Here is a 20,375-nt window from a genome sequence, read left to right on the forward strand (position 1 = left end):
CTTAACTAACTTGAACTAGATTGTAATGCGTGTTGTACTCTGAAAATAAGTTATTGTAATCTGTGTGCATTTTCAGTGTACACTATTAAACATATTCCGTGTACACTATTTAACAGCCTTCATCATCATTATTATTATTATTAATAATAATTTTATTTAGTAATGTTTGGTTATGGATTATAGATATATAACTGAAGGCACTGGTAAGTTTTCCCAGTGCAGTTTTAAAGATTTTTTTTTTAATGTATTTTCAAAAATTGACTGTATACAATATATTTTCTCTTTAGAAATAGAATATGTTCATGACTGTATTACATTAAACCTATTGTATTTCCTGAAATAGCCTTAAATCTTTAACACATTGGTAAGGGGGATTATTTTTAATGTGGATAGGATATATTCCCTGCATAGGGAAAAATGTGCAGTGAAATCCTATTCATCTCTACTCGGAAGAAAGTCCTATTGGGTTCAGTACGGCTTCCTCCCAGCTATAAATGGGTATAAGATTGCAGCCATCATCATGCAAGATAACTGTGCTAGTTCTATATTTCTGTGGAAACATATTTTGGGAAGCCTTTTCCTAAATTGTGTACATTCCACAAAACAGACATTTGCATAGTCTTTATACGTGACATTGTAAATGATTTTCTCCGAGCAGGTTATATTTGTGTAAGAAGTGCTTTGTGAATAAAGCTGTCCGTCTGATTCTATTGCGGATCAACAAGACTCATTTCCCTGCTAGCCCATGAACGCTGGCTGTGTGTGATTTAAGTAATTCTTGCTGGCAATCTACTATGGCTACTACCATAGTTGATGGTTTGTGCGTGTGAAATGCAATAATGACTTTTAACCTTCAGAGATTCTCCTGTGTTCACACCTTGCATTTTGCCATGCTTCACATTCGTGTGGCTGTTGGAGTGGATAGTCACACTCGATATCCAGGAGAGGGCAGCATTTTCCTATACCAGGTGTATAAAAGAGCATGCCCTGCTTAGACTGCCAATGTTTCTTGTAATTACTCCCAGTATATTTGTTGCTTGCTTATGAATTAACTTGCATTTATGGAACTAAATCATTCCAATCATTTAATTACACCTGAGGAGCTGAACTATAATTGCTTGCTTCCAAGTAGGATCTGATATGGCTTGAGCAGTATTAATTTGGTGTTTACTTTTCTGAGTGCTAAAAGCATTAAACTGATTGTGCAGTGGGATTACATTTTACTAATTGCTGGCATTCATTAGCTGGGTAAATGGCGGGGAAGTATGACTGTATATTGTGGAGGGATAAAATTGTGGTTTTAAATAGTATATTACTAGGCACATTAAGGCCCTAAGACATGTTTTAAAATACTCCAGAGGTTATTAAAGACTGTATTTTCTTCATCTCTTGCTATATGAATACCTTATTAAAAGACTGCAATTATTATGGACCTTTTTGTGCAATATGTAGAGGAAAGACTTCATTGACTTAAAACACATTTCTTTGATATTAATAATAACCTTCTATATTTCCAGCTAATCCAAAAGTAAATGAGGAACTTATATAGGGGGGGAAATTGCCAACCCCAAATCAACACAGTTACACAGAACTGAAAAAGCCAAAGTTACAGCTTCATTTGAGGACTTTTTGTAAGGAATTCAGACTTCAGGGTCTGAGGTAATATTCTCTCTCACTCCTGAGAAGAAAGTCCCTTAAAATCTCTCATCTTGCTTTCACTGTGTATTCTTAGAGCTGAATCAAGTACAGGCTATACAGTATAAGCTATTTATCTATAAAAAATTTTTTAAGTGTTCTTGTTCCTTATTTTGAACTTGATAACTACATGGTGGCTAGGTTTCTCAGTTTATTTCATTTTATGGCCGTCTGGGGTTCCTAAGAAGTAAACTTTCTTATTATAAGAAACATGAAGAACAAGTAGCCATGTTGGATCAGTAAAGGGAAAAACTTTCCAAAACCCATGGTTGGGTAATACCTTTATTAAGACCAACCAAAAAGTCACAAAACTGTGATAATGCAGGCATAATAACTGTAATTCCACATTGTCTCTAATGAACATACTATTCTTACAAATTAAAAACGTTAACATGGTGATTTATGTATCTTAATACGAATCTGAAAATATTGTGAGAACTTTCTCTGTGTAATACTTGCATATATACCTAAGGATTATGCAGAGCAAAACCTTGACATGACCTAATCCTGCAATCACTACCACTGGTAATGCAGACCAAGAAAAAAGTAATCATATTTGCTTTCCTGGACCTACTCATTCTATTTTGTAATAACTGTTGCCAGGATCAGGCTCTGAGGACTAATATGTTTCTCAACACCATCATTAAATTCAACAGAGAACAGAATAAATCTATCTAAACTGAAAGTGTGAACAAAAATATCTTTTACTGTGAAAGTCAATTTAATGTCACCTGTTAAAATAAACAGGTTTTATTGTCCTATTATAAACATTTTTTTTGAGTCATTTGTCTTGTAAATTCCCTGACAAATAAGGGCAAGGTATAGGTGTGTTCTGATATATTGTTTTACGTTTATTTATCTAGACTTGGCTTTACTTTAGCTCTGAAGTCTTGGAGCAAGACGCGGAGACCTTGCCAGATCAAACAAGTTCAGAAATACAAATGGAGGACTGGTCAAAAGGTAAGGACTTCTGAGGTATTGATACATAACCCCAGGGGCTATGCCAATGCTAGGCAATGCCTGGATGGAATGCATTTGTTCTTGCTGGTAGGTAAAAGTGACTGTTTAAAAAAGTTCACTTCTTTTCTGTTAAGTGATGTAACTGCAAGCATGTTCCTTTTAAACCAGACCTTTTTTTTTTGTCTGTAAGGATAATATATACGTAGCAGAGGGTTGAACTGCTATTCTAATTGCACAACGGCTAGTAAGCACACCTGAGTTTTCTTTCTGTAATTACAGATGGGGGAGGTATTAGCATTGGGGCTTCAGTGGTGGTGGTTGGAGGGGGGGGGGAATTTAACCCTTTCCAGCCATGATCTTGGCAATGAGTACAGTGGTACCTCAGGTTAAGTACTTAATTCGTTCCGGAGGTCCGTACTTAACCTGAAACTGTTCTTAACCTGAAGCACCACTTTAGCTAATGGGGCCTCCTGCTGCCGCCAGGCGATTTCTGTTCTCATCCTGAGGTAAAGTTCTTAACCCAAGGTACTATTTCTGGGTTAGCGGAGTGTGTAACCTGAAGCATATGTAACCCGAGGTGCCACTGTATCTGTCCTGTGGTGCAGTTTGCTGGTGGTGGGAGAGCTCTCAATGGTATGAATGGGAGCTTTCCCCCCTGAGGTTAATTGTGGCAGGGGAGGGGGGCAGGAAGCGATATTTACAGTCGTACCATGGTTGTCAAACTTAATCCGTTCCAAGAGTTCATTCGACTCCTGGAATGGTTCGAAAACCAAGACGCAGCTTCCGATTGGCTGCAGGAGCTTCCTGCACTCAATCGGAAGCCACTTCGGGCGTTGCAAACCGGAACACTCGCTTCCTGGTTTGCGGCGTTCAGGAGCCAAAATGTCCGAGTACCAAGCCGTTCAGCAACCAAGGTACGACTGTCTTGGAATCATGGCTGCAGAGGGAACAGTTAACCTTTCCCTCCCCATGCATTGCAGTCCCATTGCCAAATGCCTGCAATTCTAGAAAGAAAAACCCTAGACATGTGTCCTAGCTGCATTATCCATGCTGTCAATCCATTTTCCTTGCATCTTACTCCTGCAGGCTTCCTTGCTTCATGCTGTTCCAAGTGAATTTGTTGTTGTTTAGTCGTTTAGTCGTGTCCACCTCTTCGTGACCCCCATTGACCAGAGCACACCAGGCACCCCTGTCCTCCACTGCCTCCTGCAGTTTGGTCAAACTCATGCTGGTAGCTTCGAGAACACTGTCCAACCATCTTGTCCTCTGTTGTCCCCTTCTCCTTGTGCCCTCAATCTTCCCCAACATCAGGGTCTTTTCCAGGGAGTCTTCTCTTCTCATGAGGTGGCCAAAGTATTGGAGTCTCAGCTTCAGGATCTGTCCTTCCAGTGAGCATTCAGGGCTGATTTCCTTCAGAATGGATAGGTTTGATCTTCTTGCAGTCCATGGGACTCTCAAGAGTCTCCTCCAGCACCATAATTCAACAGCATCAATTCTTCGGTGATCAGCCTTCTTTATGGTTCAGCTCTCACTTCCATACATCACTATTGCGAAAACCATAGCTTTAAGTGAATTAAGCCTTACTTATCGCACGTATCGTGGAGAGTTGCTCTACCATTCAACGCTGCAACTTGAGCAAGAGTTCTGAAAGTTACGGTTCTGAAAATTATAACCAACGTCAGCAGCAGTTCTGGCTGCCTTGCCCTTGATAACAAAGAGTAGGCCCTCCCCCCAGCACTCTTTTCCTTCCAGTTCAGACTCAGGAGCAGAGCTGGGGGCAGTAACCTGGTCAGGAGGACAAGACAGCTCACGCCAAACAGTGTGCCCCCCCCCCCAGAATGCTTAGGCAGAGACACATACACAGAAACAGAAGGAGCTTCAGTATCTGTATGGAACTCGTGATCAACAAAAGAAATTGCTGTGCCTAGCTGTTCTGTTTTGTTCGTTGTTGTCATTAGTTGTTTGCCGTTTTAGTTTCTGACGTTAGTGTAAGTTCTATTTACTTTAATTGTGACATTACTGCAACCATTTGTTGAAGGGTGGGTTTTAAGTGCAGACAGTAAGCAAGTAAATAAATGCGGTATCAGCTGGGAGGAACTACCCGCGGCATGTGCAGACAGACGCCCCATTGTCCCTTCCAAAGGTCAGTTCAACTGCATCTTGGCCGGGAGAGGTCCTCATGTGCAGCCTTGGCAAATGGATCATGGGTGCAGAGGGGGGGGGGCATATGTTGCATTTCTTTGCACATGCTTTTCCTTGTCTTGCCGCTTTTCTTTTTCCTGAAAGGGTTTAGAACATCTTTATGAATGCAAAATAATGCAAGAGGAGACCTGCCTCCCTTTTAGCATTGGAGAGCCGTACTGGTGGTTCAGTAGAGGTACACTTCACGGTTAATTGCACTACACCCATCTCTCTCTAGTTTCCAAGGAAGCAGTGAAAGTACATCAACACTAGCAATTCATCCATTCTTCCTATCACCACCAGCTTTTGAGTCAATATCAAAGTGACTGACTGATTTCATTCTCTCTGAAGAATATCCACTTTAATCAAAATTACAAACAGAAAACCCTTTTTGTACTATTATTTTAGGTGCATCTCTGGTTGACCTAGCAGCTCTAAATTACAGGCTCTGAAAAGCATCAGCTTCCTGTTTCTCCTCATAAAACCAAGACCCAAGCTGCAGGCATGGAGAAGTTACAGGCTAGCAACAGCATTGCCTAGTGCTAATCCCATACAAACTGAAGAGAGCCAGTAGCCAGAGCAGCCATCTTGTTTGCTTCGATTTGATTTAATAAGCAGTTAAATGTAATGTGCTCCAAAGGAAAGATTAAAAAAGCAAGGAGTGTGGAGTTCTTCAAACATAAAACTGAACTGGGAAACGGGCTGGAGGCAGGGAACTTGGTTAGAAACTGGATTCTGAGTTGACCAAGATTCAAACCAGGAGCCTTCTGATTTGTCTACCGGGGTCACTTGTGGCAGAAGAGTCAGCGTTGTATAGGGAAGGAAGAAGGAGGAGGAGTAAACATAATTTACTCCACAGCTGTGAATGGCTTGCCACAAGAAACACAAGAACATGATAGATAAGAAAACCCTAGTTAGCATCACATTACATTCACTCTTGTGTGTGTATATGTCCCAGTGCTTCATGCTGCTTCAGTCTCAGTCCTGAAGGGAACTTACTCCTCCTCCCGCATATATCTAACTTTCCACTTAAACTCTCCTAAGAAAGGGGTTTCTCTCTTCTCCCTTCTCCCTGGCCATTTCTCTCCCTCAGAGCTTCGCTCTCTGTGGCGCTTGTATGAATGTAGAAGGAGGGCTGTTTCCTAAATGTCGTTCGGGCCCTCTTGTGAGTGAACAGGATGGAGGAGAAATGTTAAGGACTGGAATCTAGACAAGGTGAAGCAGCAAGGCCAGCGCCCTGCTGTGCCAGCATATTCTACTATTCAAATAGGGAACCCTTTTTTCCGCCCCCCAGGGGGTTGAAAACTTTCAGGGGCTGCTTGCCAGAGGTAGGGAGAGCCAGAAGCATCAGTGGGTAGAGCCATTGATGTGATTTTGTTTACCTTTGTACAGTAGGCTATATTCTAGCCATGCAAAGGCTAGAGATTTCTCTACAAATTTCTCCATCCCGGCAATCAAGGGGCATTATCACAGTTCAATGAGGTGTTTTAGCCAGACAAAAGCACTCAAGGAGGGCACAGAGTCGAGGGTACTTTGGGGAAAGTGCCAAAGACTGGAAGGAAAGAGGCCTAGAAGGCCACATCCAAGCTGTGGACTGAAGTTCACCACCAAACTGCTCTGTTTTTACAACAACTCGTGAAATGGGTCCACAAAGCATAAAACATAGAGAATTTCTGGGGAAGTGGGTTAAATGTTGAATATCGCAGGTGATTTTTAGAAAGAAAGAAAGAAATCTCCTTTGGGAAGCCATCCTAACTATTATGCAGACGGTTGTGGCATGAGTTTCCTTTTTCGTAGTTGTCCTGATCTCCACAGGAAATGTTTCCTTGACTTATGGCTGTTTCATGAATGGTCACTATACCCACTTGTTGAATTCCTTTTCCATTATTGCCAGATCAAGGTTTCTAAGATGTGGCTCAGAGGAAACTGGACCACTTCAACTAACAAAATCTGAAGGTGTCCTTCAGGCTCCCCTTTTCACAGCCAGCAACAAATATATATTCATTCTATTACATTTTAGAACCTCTGTAGCCAGTTCAACTTTAGTACCTTTAGGGGTCACTATACCCTAAGAAAGGTTCAAAAGGTTAATTCTTTCAAAGAGACCATTTGCAAGTTCTGTGACTTATACATTAAATAGTACCAGATTACCGTAACATCTTGGTATGCATAGTCCTTACACACAGTGGGCTACATAATCAATTGGCCAATATGAGTTATCCTTTTATTTATAGAATTCCAAATTTTTGTAATGGAATGTGTATTTTGTGTTTTTTGAGTGTGTAAAACAAAACAGAAATTACGTTGATAGATAGAGAACGTTCTTCACACCATTAAGGAACAATATGGGATAATAGTGTTATGAGCAGGCTCTATGGTGAGAGCCTTCTAACCACTGGAATCCAGCAAGTGTTAAAATGTAAACCAGGCTAGTTTCTGGATAAGGTAATTGCCCAGGTGATGGGCCACCAAGGGGAACAAAGGAAGTGGATCTATGCAAGATGTCAAATCGGTGGGGCCCCTCCCCCAACTCAATGATAGTTAGAAGAAATAAGGCTGAGTTGAGAGCAGAGAGTTTGTAGTGATGTGAGCTAGAAGCAAAGCAGCAAGATGGAAAGAGAAAGAGAGAGATTGTTGAGTTTTGTTTGAATCCAAGGCTGCGGCTATGGTGGACATTTAGGGCTTTATAGGTCAGCACCAACACTTTGCATTGTGCTCGAAAACGTACTGGGAGCCAATGTAGGTCTTTCAGGACCGGTGTTATGTGGTCTTGGCAGCCGCCCCCAGTCACCAGTCTAGCTGCCGCATTCTGGATTAGTTGCAGTTTCTGGGTCACCTTCAAAGTAGTGCATTGCAGTAGTCCAAGTGGGAGATAACCAGAGCATGCACCACTCTGGCAAGACAGTCTGCGGGCAGGTAGGGTCTCAGCCTGTGTGCCAGATGGACATGGTAGACAGCTGCCCCAGACACAGAATTCACCTGCGCATGCATGGACAGTTGTGAGTCCAAAATGACTCCCAGGCTGCACACTTGATCATTCAGGGGCACAGTTACCCCATTCAGGACCAGGGAGTCCCCCATACCTGCCTGCCCCCCCAAAAAAAACAGTACTTCTGTCTTGTCAGGATTCAACCTCAGTCTGTTAGCCACCCACCCAATCTGTTAGCAATCCATCCATGGATTTGGGGGGGGGGGGCGTGCAACAGTATATTTGTGTTCCAACGTACAGTAGTTCAGTTTGCAAAATCCCTGATCTGTCATGGCCATTGGAGGCTTAGGAAGTATTTGTTACAGCTGTAAATACTATTCATTTTTGTGTTGTGATTCTTTTACGATTTCTCCCCCACCCCCACCCCGCTGGGGTTAGGATTTTATTCAGTTCAATTTAGCTGCAGTTCAGAAATAATGGGCTCATTCAAAGAATTGCACATGGAGTTTACAGTCTATGAGTAGCTGATGTGGTGCTGCCCAGATGTTGGATCCCAGCATTGGCCATGCTGACTTGAGCTGATCTGAGCTAGATTCCAGCAATGTCTGGAGGGTACCAGATTGGTTTAGCCCTTAATATTATGGAAGAGTTACTGTGTTGTGTATTTAAACATCTTTTCTTTGTTCACCAGCCCTTTTCCCATTTCTAACCCATGCTAGATCTTTATTCAAGATGCTGGCTTTTTCTTTCTTTCCTTCATGGCAGTAGGGTTAGAGGGGTACAAGTCAAGTCTTAAGTAGGAGATAGTGTTGTTACGATCATCCTGTCAGCTGTCTCTCATACTATCATTTCTCTATCATCTATACATCAGAATGGCAAGAAGGTTGGCCATCACTGCACAAACCTGGCAGAGGCTCATCTTGACGGTTGTTTGCAGAATTAAGCAAGCTGCTTACATCTCAGTTTCTCCATCCAAGTTGTTGCTCAAACATTTTCTGCCAGAAAAAGATTTATGGTTGCTGGAATTCTGGTGAGGAGTTCATATAGAATGGGTTATATTCTGTTACTAGTGATGGTCAACATGGTGCCCTCCCACTGTTTCAGACTACAACTCCCATTAGCCCCAGGCAGCAGTGCCAATAGCCACGGACGGTAGGAATTGTTGTCCACAGCATCAGGAGCAGTTCACAACATGGAGAGGGGAGCAGGTTGGCTACCCTGATCTAGGAACTCACAACCTTGGCAGTAATTTCTTCTTTTTCTTGCAGAATGTCGTAAAACCTATAAACATGACTCCATTAGTTTCTTCTGATGTTTTTATTTGTCATTAGAAAGCAAGAACCTGCTACAATTCATAAGTCCATTTCATGTGGAGAAAAGCCATTTGCCCCTGTTTTCAGAACTCTAAGGTCCTTTCTGCCTCTCATCCCAAACTGCAATGACTACATAAAAGAAGAGAAGGGCCCCCAGTTCTCTCTATTTACATATGCAGTGGTGGGAGTGGCTTGGGCTACAGCGAACAGCACCGGCCAGTTCTCTATGGTCTGGAAGTGGACCAGAGAGAAAACTACCACTCCATGTCCGTTCCCTGAGCACGTCCCACAGGCCACCACGGATAGGCACGATTCAAAACAGGGTCTGGTGGGTGACCTGTGATGCTCCACTACGGCCAGGGGGTGCGAGCCAACGGCCGCATGGGAAACTGGCGTGTTCCAGGTGTTGTAAACAAGATCTGCCCTTATTCCCTTATGGGGTATGCAAGAGCCCTTTATAGAGTCCTTTGTAGGTTCTCCATCGGTAGGAGAAAATAACAGAGGCCAACCAGAGAATATTGAGAAGCAAAGCAGCTAGTAAGCCTGATCTTTATTAAAGCTGTTGCAACAGGGTGCTCCCCTCACACACAGGAGAGAGGAGGAGGAGGACCCAGAACCAAGGTGTGCCTGCCCTTATATAGACGTTTTAAATTCCCTGCCCTGGAGCTCAAGACCACCCCTCCATACATCATACATACATCACAGAAGGGGTGTAACCCAAGACCATCCCCCACAAACATCAAAGCTACATCACAGAAAAGGCGGTCTACAACATAAATTTGAATGTTGTTGTTTTTCCTGTCTGCCAGGTTATCTGATTCCCTTTCCTGGTAGTCGGGCCATTCCTTTGAGATGGTGATCACTTAATTCCTGAGACAATGGGAAGGTTCCCTCACCCTCTCCCTCCTTGCAGAGAAAACATTTCATCAGTTTGGGAGTCAAAATGGTTTCAGGGCGGTCTTCCTGTGCTGCTCCAGACATGTGGTCCACATATCGATGTACGTGCTAGATTGGTACATTTATGAACATTATACACACATATATATATATATATATATATATATATATATATATATATATGAGACGCGGGAGGCACTGTGGGTTAAACCACAGAACCTAGGGCTTGCCGATTGGAAGGTCGGCGGTTTAAATCCCCACGACGGGGTGAGCTCCTGTTGCTCGGTCCCAGCTCCTGCCAACCTAGCAGTTCGAAAGCACGTCAAAGTGCAAGTAGATAAATAAGTACCGCTCCGGCGGGAAGGTAAGCAGCGTTTCCGTGTGCTGCTCTGGTTCGCCAGAAGTGGCTTAGTTATGCTGGCTGTATAGAAGCTGTACGCCGGCTCCCTCGGCCAATAAAGCGAGATGAGCACCACAACCCCAGAGTCGACCACAACTGGACCTAATGGTAATGGTCAGGGGTCTCTTTACACACACACACACACACACACACACACATATATATATATAAATCCTTAAATTTTTTATTACAAAGGGAGGTGAAGGAGCTCATGTGTCGGGTCACAACCGCCACCCACCTTTTATGGATGGGCTGAGCGGCCATTATGGATCAGTGAATATAAGTGATACTTGGTGTATACAAATGTAAAAAAAACAACAACCAAAAACCTGAAGGATGAAGAGCAAAGGCAACTATATTCAATATTTTTTAAGTTAAATACTAAGTTGACCACTCTCTTCACAGCTTTTTCTTTTTCCCTTCTTCGTCAATTTTTTTTTTGAATACTTTGACATAAGCAATACTGTGAGGACTTAAAAAAAGAAGCTGCTCGCATCTAACTCATAAGTTCCTTCTTGACGGAGCAACCGAGTACCTATCTCTTGAGGTTTGATTTGATTTGTTGAAAACCGATACAGTATATTGAAAAAGGAGAGCAGTGACTGCTAAGTACCCCTGTTCATTCTCAAAGGCAAGTTGGCATCCCTTAATGCTGTATTTCTTCAACTTTAATATAATTTGGTGTTTACCGCTTGGACTCCATGGCTTTGCGTTGCCAGTATTGTACGCTTTTTGGAGTTGTCAGGTATCTTCCAAATAAGGTTTAGGGAAATTATCACAAGTACTGCAAATGTCTGGCCATTGCTTTGCTTATAAACATTTTTGGATAGAGTTTTATTATCAAGAAGTGTAAAGCTTAAATTTAGACCAGGCCAGCCTTCCTACAGGTATGATGAGCAAAGACATAACCATTTTTTTTATTAAAAACCAGTTCATGTCCCCCAGGGGGATGCATCAGAGATGAAATGAGATTATCAAAGATTTTGCCTGCATGTTTAATGTACCGTTTTCCAGAGAATGACGTTTATCAGCTCATTATTGCCTAAAGTGGCCTTAATGTTATTGTGATGCAGGCTAAAAAAATAAAACAAGTACTTTAAAGGTATGTTATTTCAATAAGGCAGGGGGCATTTGTGTGTGTGTATGTTTGGTGTGTGGTTGGTGTGGTTGTCTAATTTTGCCATTTTAAATTATAAAATTTATCATATTGGCATTAATACCTGAATAAATTTGGGTGACAAAGAGGATTTCTGTTTAATTAAAGGGTATGCAGGGACATGACCTTGCTCCACATAAAAAGGAAATTTAGATAATTAAGATTTGGATAATTGATGAGGAAATATATAATAAGAGTGTTATCTGCCAGGTGTCACAGTAACTATATATATATATAGTATATATAATGGAAAGGCTTACTTTCTTCCCTTTTTAAAATGCTGGTTTAGATAGAAAACCCAAGTACTAGTTTGGCTGAGTAAAACTCCACCAGGCACTGTGTTTGGAAATTAAGTAATAAATCTATATAGATTGTAATGATATCTTGAAGCCCTGTATTTAAACTAACCTGAATTACAATGAGAGATAAACAGAATATTTACTCATCCCTTATGAGCTGCTGCTGATATGTAAATTTATTCTTCTACTTTGCACAAATATACTTTTGAGCTACTGCTTAAACACTTCAAGGTCCTTAGCCAAACAGTTTTAATGATGCCTCCAATATTATAAAAGTGTGACATTTGACGAATACCTTGTGTAGTTGTGATACTGCAGTAAAATATAAACAACACACAAAGAAAACCCGGCGCATCAAATCAGTGTGCAGCACCTAGATAATTTATAATTTTACTGTTTATATCCATCTTGACATTTTTTTTTTTTATCTGCCAAAGGCAGGTTTCATTTGGATTCTTAATCTGAGATTTATTTGGTGGATCTGGAAGTCATAGCTAGAATTCCCACAGGAAGTGGTCCATCTACCAACAGATTAAATGGCAGTCCTGCAGTTGTTAAGGGAGCTCTGCATTTAACACACATGCATACTCGCTCAGTCAGCCCGGTGGAGAAAAATTAAAGTAGTAACCCAGGTTTAGGAACAATGTAGCTAAAAAGTCCCATATTTGCTGAATGACAAAGGGTTATATAGCAGCATTTTCATTTTATTATTCGTGCTTGAATTTCTTGTTTGCTTTGTTGAGTCTGCTGACGAATACTAATAAATGCCTGCAACAATCCAGACGGGAGATGCCTGGCAACAAAGCTATGCGGTGGACCTCCCTGATCTTCTCCAGTTCACAACCTGACCTTTTGAAAAATTGCCTGGGCTAAGCTGCAGAATTTGGGTGTAATGGTTATTGTTAACTCCAGCTTTAGGATTTATTAATTTGTGTGATCAAGACTTACCTATACTTCAAAGTTTCAAAAGACCAAACACAATCATCCGTCCATTAGAACTAACATTGTGTTTCATTGAAATTGCCCTCCCCGCTTCTTCTTCTTCGTCGTCGTCGTCTTCTTTTTTTTTACTATCTGTCTAGCAATACTGCTATTTTGATTGTATATGCGTGGAATCTCAAAAATGGTCTTAATGCCCAGGCACAGAACAAAAAAATCTGCACAACTGCAACTGATTTCTCTCCTAAATCTAATGCTGGGAAATAATATCATGTTAATGAATTGCAAATATATATATATATATATAAAAAAAGCAAATGCCTAAGGAAGCTCGTGATATTTACACAGTAAGTGCTTAATGATCACAGTTGACACTGAGTACTAAAATTATGATTAGCCAGCTTTGAGAAGAGGTTATGAAAGGCGGTATCTGCCAAACTGGGCTGGGGGAGGTGGTGGCTAAATTTAGGCTTCAATCCTATGTACACTTACCTGAGAGTAAGCCTCACTATCTATGATGGAATTTACTTTTAAGAAAACAAAAATAGGATTTCATTAATGTTTCTTGAATTTGAGAAAGGGAATTACTACCTTTGGGGTTTCCTTAAAATTGCCTTTCTACTAGAACCTCAATGGCTACTAAATCTCTCTTCACTTTTATCTTGCAAATGGTGTTTATTTTAATGATCTTACATATTGTAGTGTTTCTGTGGTTGGTGGACCATAACTGTTTTCATGCAATGGTATTTTGAGTACTGTTGTTATTATTGATTGCAATACATGTACATGGTGCATAACAGAGAAAAATGAGCACCAAAGACAAATTTCTGATCCAAGGACCTCGTGTTCTAAATATCAATGAGGTGGGGATAGAACAGGAATTGGGATGGAAAAGCAGAAATAAGGATAGCAGGAATGAGCATGAACCAGTGCAGTAACAGGTACTTATGCTTTGTATCTATTGTGTGTGGCCAGAGTTGAAAATAAAACTGGGAACAAAGTGGAAGCACTCAGAGTAGGACACTAGAAAGTGAGGCATTCACCTACATCGATTTCAGGGAATTAACTTTGCAATGTTCATTTAGGGGAGGTGTATGTGGCCACCGTGTTCTTGATTCATAATTCTAATGGGGGTTGATTCATTATAAAAACAAAAAACTTGTCATCTAATTGTTTCCACTTTAGAGAAGAGTAGTGCTGTGGTATATAGCCTCATGGCTGTGATACAGATTCTGTTTGCGCAGAAACGCCCCAATTTACATCAATTTCCAGAGCAGCCTCCTTGAGCCATGCCTAGTGCTATTCCTGTGGGCCTTCCAACCCTCAAGAGCAGCTTTTCACAGGGCAAAGACTAAGAGGCTGTAGCTGGAAGAAGCTGGACAAATTCCCCACTGCATGGGCAGAGTTGCAGTCATGCATCTCTCTGTTCAACCCTGTGAAACGGTATTGAGCACAAAATTGTGCCTACAGATGGCACAAGTTTAATTATGTTTGTTTTTATACTGTCAGAACACATCTGGCAGTCCTATCCGAATTCTTTAATAAATCACAAATTGGATATTTCTAGGTCTATTTTATATGTCTCTACTAGCTGACACAATATATGTATTGATCAGCTCTCTTCTACAGATTTTTGTCTTATTACTTAACTAAACCTAGGGCTTACGTTGTAACACAGAGAGCTAAGGAATATTGAGTAGGGAGTAAAACGTGGTGTACAAAAGTTTTTTTCTGACTGAGAGAACTTGCTGATCATTGATTAGCGGTAGTGGAAGGGTGAAACGTTCTTGAGTTTTAACTGTACCACCTTTATAAGTAGTTATTCCTTAATAATATGTGAGGGAAAATATTGCCATGCTTTAAGGTAAAGGTAAAGGGACCCCTGACCGTTAGGTCCAGTCGTGACCGACTCTGGGGTTGCGGCGCTCATCTCGCTTTATTCCGGGTCATGTGGCCAGCATGACTAAGCCGCTTCTGGTGAACCAGAGCAGCGCACGGAAACGCCGTTTACCTTCCCGCCAGAGTGGTACCTATTTATCTACTTGCACTTTGACATGCTTTCGGACTGCTAAGTTGGCAGGATTGCCATGCTTTACTTCAGTCTAAAACTACACATAATGAAACATGTACTGTAAACCCTACATGTAACTGCAGTTTACTAGTAGGAGCCAAAGTCTGTGGTGTCAACTTCTTCAAGTTTCTGTATGGGTCTGCTTTAGTTTTGGTGACTCATAAGAGACACAGATAAACCTACATGGATACCACTCATGGAGTACAAATACCCCCAATTATGTCAAATGCAAATTGTTCTGAAATCATACACTGCTGAGTGTATGATTGGTGCTGTTTACACTAAGGATGGGAATTTTAGGGGCCTTCCAAATGTTCCTGAGCTTCCAACTTCCATCGGTCCCAACTAGTACAGTTAACAAGGATGATGGGAGTTGCCATTGGACAGTATCTGGAGGATCACAAGTTGCCAATCTCTGGTCTACAGAGCTCTGGCATTGGATCTTTTGGATTCAGATGGAAATCTTACCAGGAATGGAGGCTAGGACTTTACTGTGTGGCAAGCATGCGCTCCACTACTGATCACCTTAAAAGTCACCAGAATATAAATGGCATTGAGATTCATGTTCTTTCTATTATTGGTCTTGAGAAACCCCAGCTTGAAGGGGAAATTTCCTGTACAAGTGATTGTGCTGCTGTAGTTCCTTCAAGAAAAAGCAGATTGCAGTAATGTCAACCGGATATTTGAGAAATTAACTTCATTTGAGTATTCAGTTACCTAGTTTACACATAGAACACTTCCCTCTATGTGAAGCTATCCTTACAGAGGGGAAATGGTCCTATTCACTAATGTTAGTTTATCTGTTTTAGTGGGTAAATAGTGAATTGCATGAAGGTGTCCATAGCATAATAGTTTTGTTAAAGATGCAAAGAAGATGCGCATTCAGTTCCTTGGAAGCACAACAGACTTTTCAGAAAATTTTAGGGAATTTTTGTGCAGAGACTGTAGGAACGTCTTGTGGAGCAGTTTCCTAATGATGTCAGAGCAGCAGTCATGATGTGGTATATGACATCCGTAGCAGGGCATGTAGAAACATAGGTGGGTCAGCTGTGACTGAGGTCTATGTGGGGAATGTGATCATGAAGCTGATCCCTGTATGAAGCAGCTTCTCCAGCTATATGCTCACTGCTTGGGAAGTGTTGAGGATAGGATGGTTCTCAAGCACTCGACAACCAGCTGGCTGTTGGGTGCTTGGGTGTGCTGGTCCCGGGGGGTTACCGTGCGGCATGGTCCGAGTCCAGTCCAAAGTCGAGGGTGTGGTATGGAGGCTGTCTGTCAAGGCTGAAGCGGGGTCCAAGGCAAGGAGTTGGGTGTGGTCAGGAACTCTGGCAGAAGGGCAGGACAGGGTGCCAGCAGGAACAGGTTACCAACAATGTTGCTCCTGCAACCTGGGACTGGGCTGGCTGGCTTTTATCTGCCCTGAGGCACAAGGCGGCCCCGGTCCACATGTGACTCGCCTCTCCTGGCCTTAAGGCGAGCACTCCTCCTGTGAGAACTTAGTTCCCTCCGCCTCTTTGCCCTGAGCCTCTGTAGCTCAGGAGAGGCTGGAGGGTTACTGGACCAAGAGGCAGCCTCACCTTCCCCTGACGGGGCTGAGAGTGGCGCACCTACAGGCAATGGGTCCTCAGTCACCTCCGGAGCCAGAGCAGATTCAGCTGGTGTCTGCTCCTGAGGATCCAGCACAGGTGAGGGCCCTTCAGGTTCGAGCCCCAGCCCCGGCTCAGCTGGTCCTGGAGGCGGGGACTCCTGTGCAGGCTGGGATTCCTCAGGTTCCTTCCTAATCCGATTCCCAGGCCATCACATTGGGAAGCTTTGTGCAAGGGACTGACAGGTGAGTGGAGCAACATTCCTGTCCATCATCTGTTACCAGGTGATTGACAGATGGATTGTCCCAACTATCTGTCACAGTTGGTCTGCTAGGGTGGGAATGTTTCCCCACTCTTGTGTTAGACCATAGTTTAGTGTGATGAGAAAAAGCCACATGATCCTTAGGGCTCATATAGTTTCCCTCCCTGCCTTCTCTTCAAGCACAGTCACAAGGAGCTTCCACAGCTTGACATGTTGTCGTGATCAATAAACTTTGGATCGTGTTAACAACTGTATTTTTGCAACAAACAACGATGAAGCCATGTCTGATTGCAATCACAGTCTTGGAAGAGTTATACTCGTATGTGATACTTTTTGTATAGTTCAGTACTGAATGACTTTGGGAAATGTGCTGGGGCTCCTGTTCTCTGCCACTTAGATGCATGGATGCAGGTTGTGTTCAATTTACTAATCCACACAGCTGGTTTTCCATGCTGTGGAAATCCTGGCAGTTAAACTGGCATTAAATTTTACTTGTTTTTACTGAACTTCTTTAGAAGCCAGCAGCGTTGTCATTCAGCTGCATTAAATGCTCATCTTTCATCTTCTTTAATTAAACAGTAAAATGTTGTTATTTTTCTAACAGAAATCTTGGAGCGGAATTCTGAGCAAAAGAACGATGTCTCTGCCCCCAGTTACCTGAATTTGCAGAGTTCTTCAGCAAAATCACAGCCAAGAGAACAAGCCATTCAGACTAAAAGTGAACAGCTAAACTGTTCTGATCAGCCAACATCCAGTTTAAGCATTATGCAAACTGCTTGTACCAAAACTTTGCAGCTACGTAATCTCACTGTCTCTTGCACTGATAAAAGGTTAAGGTAAGCAAGCTGTTCATTTGAGGCTTTTAAAAGCTCAGGGAAGCATTCAGCATCACATGACGGTGATCTTTTGCCAGGGCAAGCTTTTTGGCTTCCCCCTATGGAATGATCCTTCCTCCTCCCCATGCACATTGTTCCAGGGGTTCTACTGACCCCACACCAAGCAAATTTTGAAGGCACATGGGGGAGAAGGAGGAGGGAATCCCCATAGTGCATGTGGAAGTCCTTATGTAGAGCTTTTGCTGGCAGAACTTGGTTGAATCCCACCTTCAGTTTCTTTTATTATCACAGGAGAGAACTTCTTAAATAAGCTAACAAGAATTCAGTGGGCAGTTGTAGAAAAGTGATGGGATGAGACTGGTGTAAGTACAGTGGTACATCAGGTTACAGACGCTTCAGGTTACAGACTCATCTAACCCAGAAATAGTACCTCAGGTTAAGAACTTTGCTTCAGGATGAGAACAGAAATTGTGTTGCGACGGCGCGGCGGCAGTGGGAGGCCCCATTAGCTAAAGTGCTACCTCAGGTTAAGAACAGTTTCAGGTTAAGAACTTAATTCGTTCTGGAGGTCCGTTCTTAACCTGAGGTATCACTGCACAGTGGTACCTCTAGTTACGAACGTAATTCGTTCCGGAGGTTCGTTCTTAACCTGAAACTGTTCTTTCGCTAATGGGGCCTCTTGCTGCCACTGCGCCGTCGGCACACAATTTCTGTTCTCATCCTGGGGCAAAGTTCTCAACTCGTAGTAACTGTTCCAGGCTAGCAGAGTTTGTAACCTGAAGCGTTTGTAACCTGAGGCATTTGTAACTCGAGGTACCTCTGTAGTTACATTATGGTTGAGACTCTTTGCAGAACAGGAACAGGTATCTCATCGGACAGAAAGGAAGACACATCTGCACATGCTTTGTGCATTTATAGCAAATGGTTTATGTAAAACTTTACAAAACAGTGCTATGGATGTAAATTTAAGAAGCAGCAGTTTTCGCATTGCATTTCTTGAAAGTTTTAAAAATCCAGGAACAACTATGAATGTGTGAACTGGTATAAAACTGCCACCTGGGTCTTGTACAGAGGCTTTCCCCCCAGACTTACTTCCTTCAAACCTATGCCAGGAAATGAATGGGGACCTTCTGGGTGCGATGTGTGTGTTTTACTACACAGCTTTTGTCCTGCCCCTGAATGTAGCAAGTATCACTTTGAACAAGAAGATTCTGTGTTGAACGAACTGATCAATGAAGTTTTTCTTCCTTTTTTCACTCTAGCTCTACTGAAAAGCAAGGAAGAGAAGTTATGCCTGACAACATGGATCCTTTACATGTCACAGCAAACCAAGATAAAGAAAAGGATATTGCATTCCTCTTAAGGGAATTGGATGTTCTAAGGGCAAACAATAAAAAGGTACAGCGAAATATTCTAAGCCTATTAACCTACTCTAATTTTTCTTTATTGTTTGTTTTGATTGACAAGATATAGCTTCCTTTTGTTGCAGGGATCATTTGATTCATGGTTTGTTAATCTTTGTATATTCTTCTTGTCTGCCTTTTTGTTTTTGTTTTAAAATCAGTGACATCACAGATAGTGCCATCTAGATTCTTTTGCAGTTCTTTTTGGCTCAAATTTGGAAATTTGGAATGGCTGGCCTTGTTCAGAACTGACTATGATTTAATTAAACACTCTGAATAACCTGGATCAAAGCTGATAGAAAGAGACTCCCATGTAACAAAGCAAACTCTTTGGTTTGCATTGATGATTAAGAGATCTATTGTACATTAAAAATTGTACATATTTACAGTATTTTTTCCACTTCTCAGAACAGTCAATCTGTGCAAGGTTTTTGACGTTATCAGATTAAGCATCCCTCAAATGTGCTTTGTTATACTAACAGCAATCTATTTTTTCATAAATTAAATGGTAAAATCCTCAGTAAATTGTTTTGCAGATATAATCACACTTCATTATCAAAATAATACTGTTAAATTAACCATTGAATTTTTTTGTTAAGTGATAGAAGTGGATTGTGGATTTTAGAATAAAGATAGTAACACAGTTATTGATCTCAAGTGCTGAAAAATACGTATGCATTACACTTCTGTTCAAATGCAACATTTTTTTCATTATGAAGGATATATACACTCTGAAGAGAAACCAGAGTGTAGAGACATATCCAAGTTTACTTTTTATTTTTTGCTCAGTTTATTTGAAGTTCCTTGTATGGAGTAATTGAAACCTCTGTTGCACTGTTTATTAGCACCCTTAACTTTTAAGACTGTTGCATGCATGCATGTATGTATGTATGTTTATTATTATTATTATTTATTCCATTTATAATCCCACCCTTCATGAAGAGATTTCAGAGCATGCCGCAAAAAAACACCAGTAAAATCATTAAAACACGAGTTTAAAGCAACAGGCAAAAATTAACAAAGCACAGGTAAACAACAAATGATGAAATCAATAGTGACAGGCATATTAACTCAATCCTTTCCAAATGTTTTGGCCATGTGGCTTAGTGTGCTTTTCTTGTTTGTTTGTTTGTTTGTTTGTTTGTTTGTTTGCTGTTCTGGAATTGCTAACCACATCTGAAAACTCAACCAGGTAAATTAGCACACTTTGGGGGCCTTGACCTTTTGCTTAAGGCTGCAATACTTTGCACCCTTTCTAGCGGGTAAGTTCTGCTGAGCTCCAGAAACTTCCCTTCTCTGGTCAACATGCTTTAGGATTGTTCTCTTTGTGTGTATGTTAGGTAGGTAAAGAGTTTGTGAAATTAAATCTGGAATATACCGTAGGTTCCTTTCCCTTCATAACGCATCAGGATGGAAGTGGGCGGCAATTTCATTTTTTAAAGTTATTT

The 20,375-nt window shown here is 41.6% G+C and overlaps 1 protein-coding gene across 4 annotated transcripts in view; it reads left to right on the plus strand.

The window, feature by feature from the left end:
* The window catches only part of MIPOL1 (mirror-image polydactyly 1), a 191,607-nt gene that overhangs the window by 31,765 nt on the left and 139,467 nt on the right, over window positions 1–20,375 (plus strand). For 2 of the 4 annotated variants that reach the window (XM_083453028.1, XM_083453029.1), the window contains exons 2-4: window positions 2,559–2,655; window positions 17,293–17,524; window positions 18,787–18,922. In XM_083453028.1, coding sequence (XP_083309154.1) covers window positions 2,559–2,655; window positions 17,293–17,524; window positions 18,787–18,922 — 465 coding nt within the window. Of the gene's footprint in view, window positions 1–1,561; window positions 1,660–2,558; window positions 2,656–16,868; window positions 17,008–17,292; window positions 17,525–18,786; window positions 18,923–20,375 lie in introns of those variants that run through there. The other 2 variants (XM_083453030.1, XM_083453031.1) reach the window with 2 other exon arrangements.

Source organism: Podarcis tiliguerta (assembly GCF_965153285.1).
Source record: "Podarcis tiliguerta genome assembly, chromosome: 1".
Taxonomy (NCBI): Eukaryota; Metazoa; Chordata; class Lepidosauria; order Squamata; family Lacertidae; genus Podarcis; species Podarcis tiliguerta.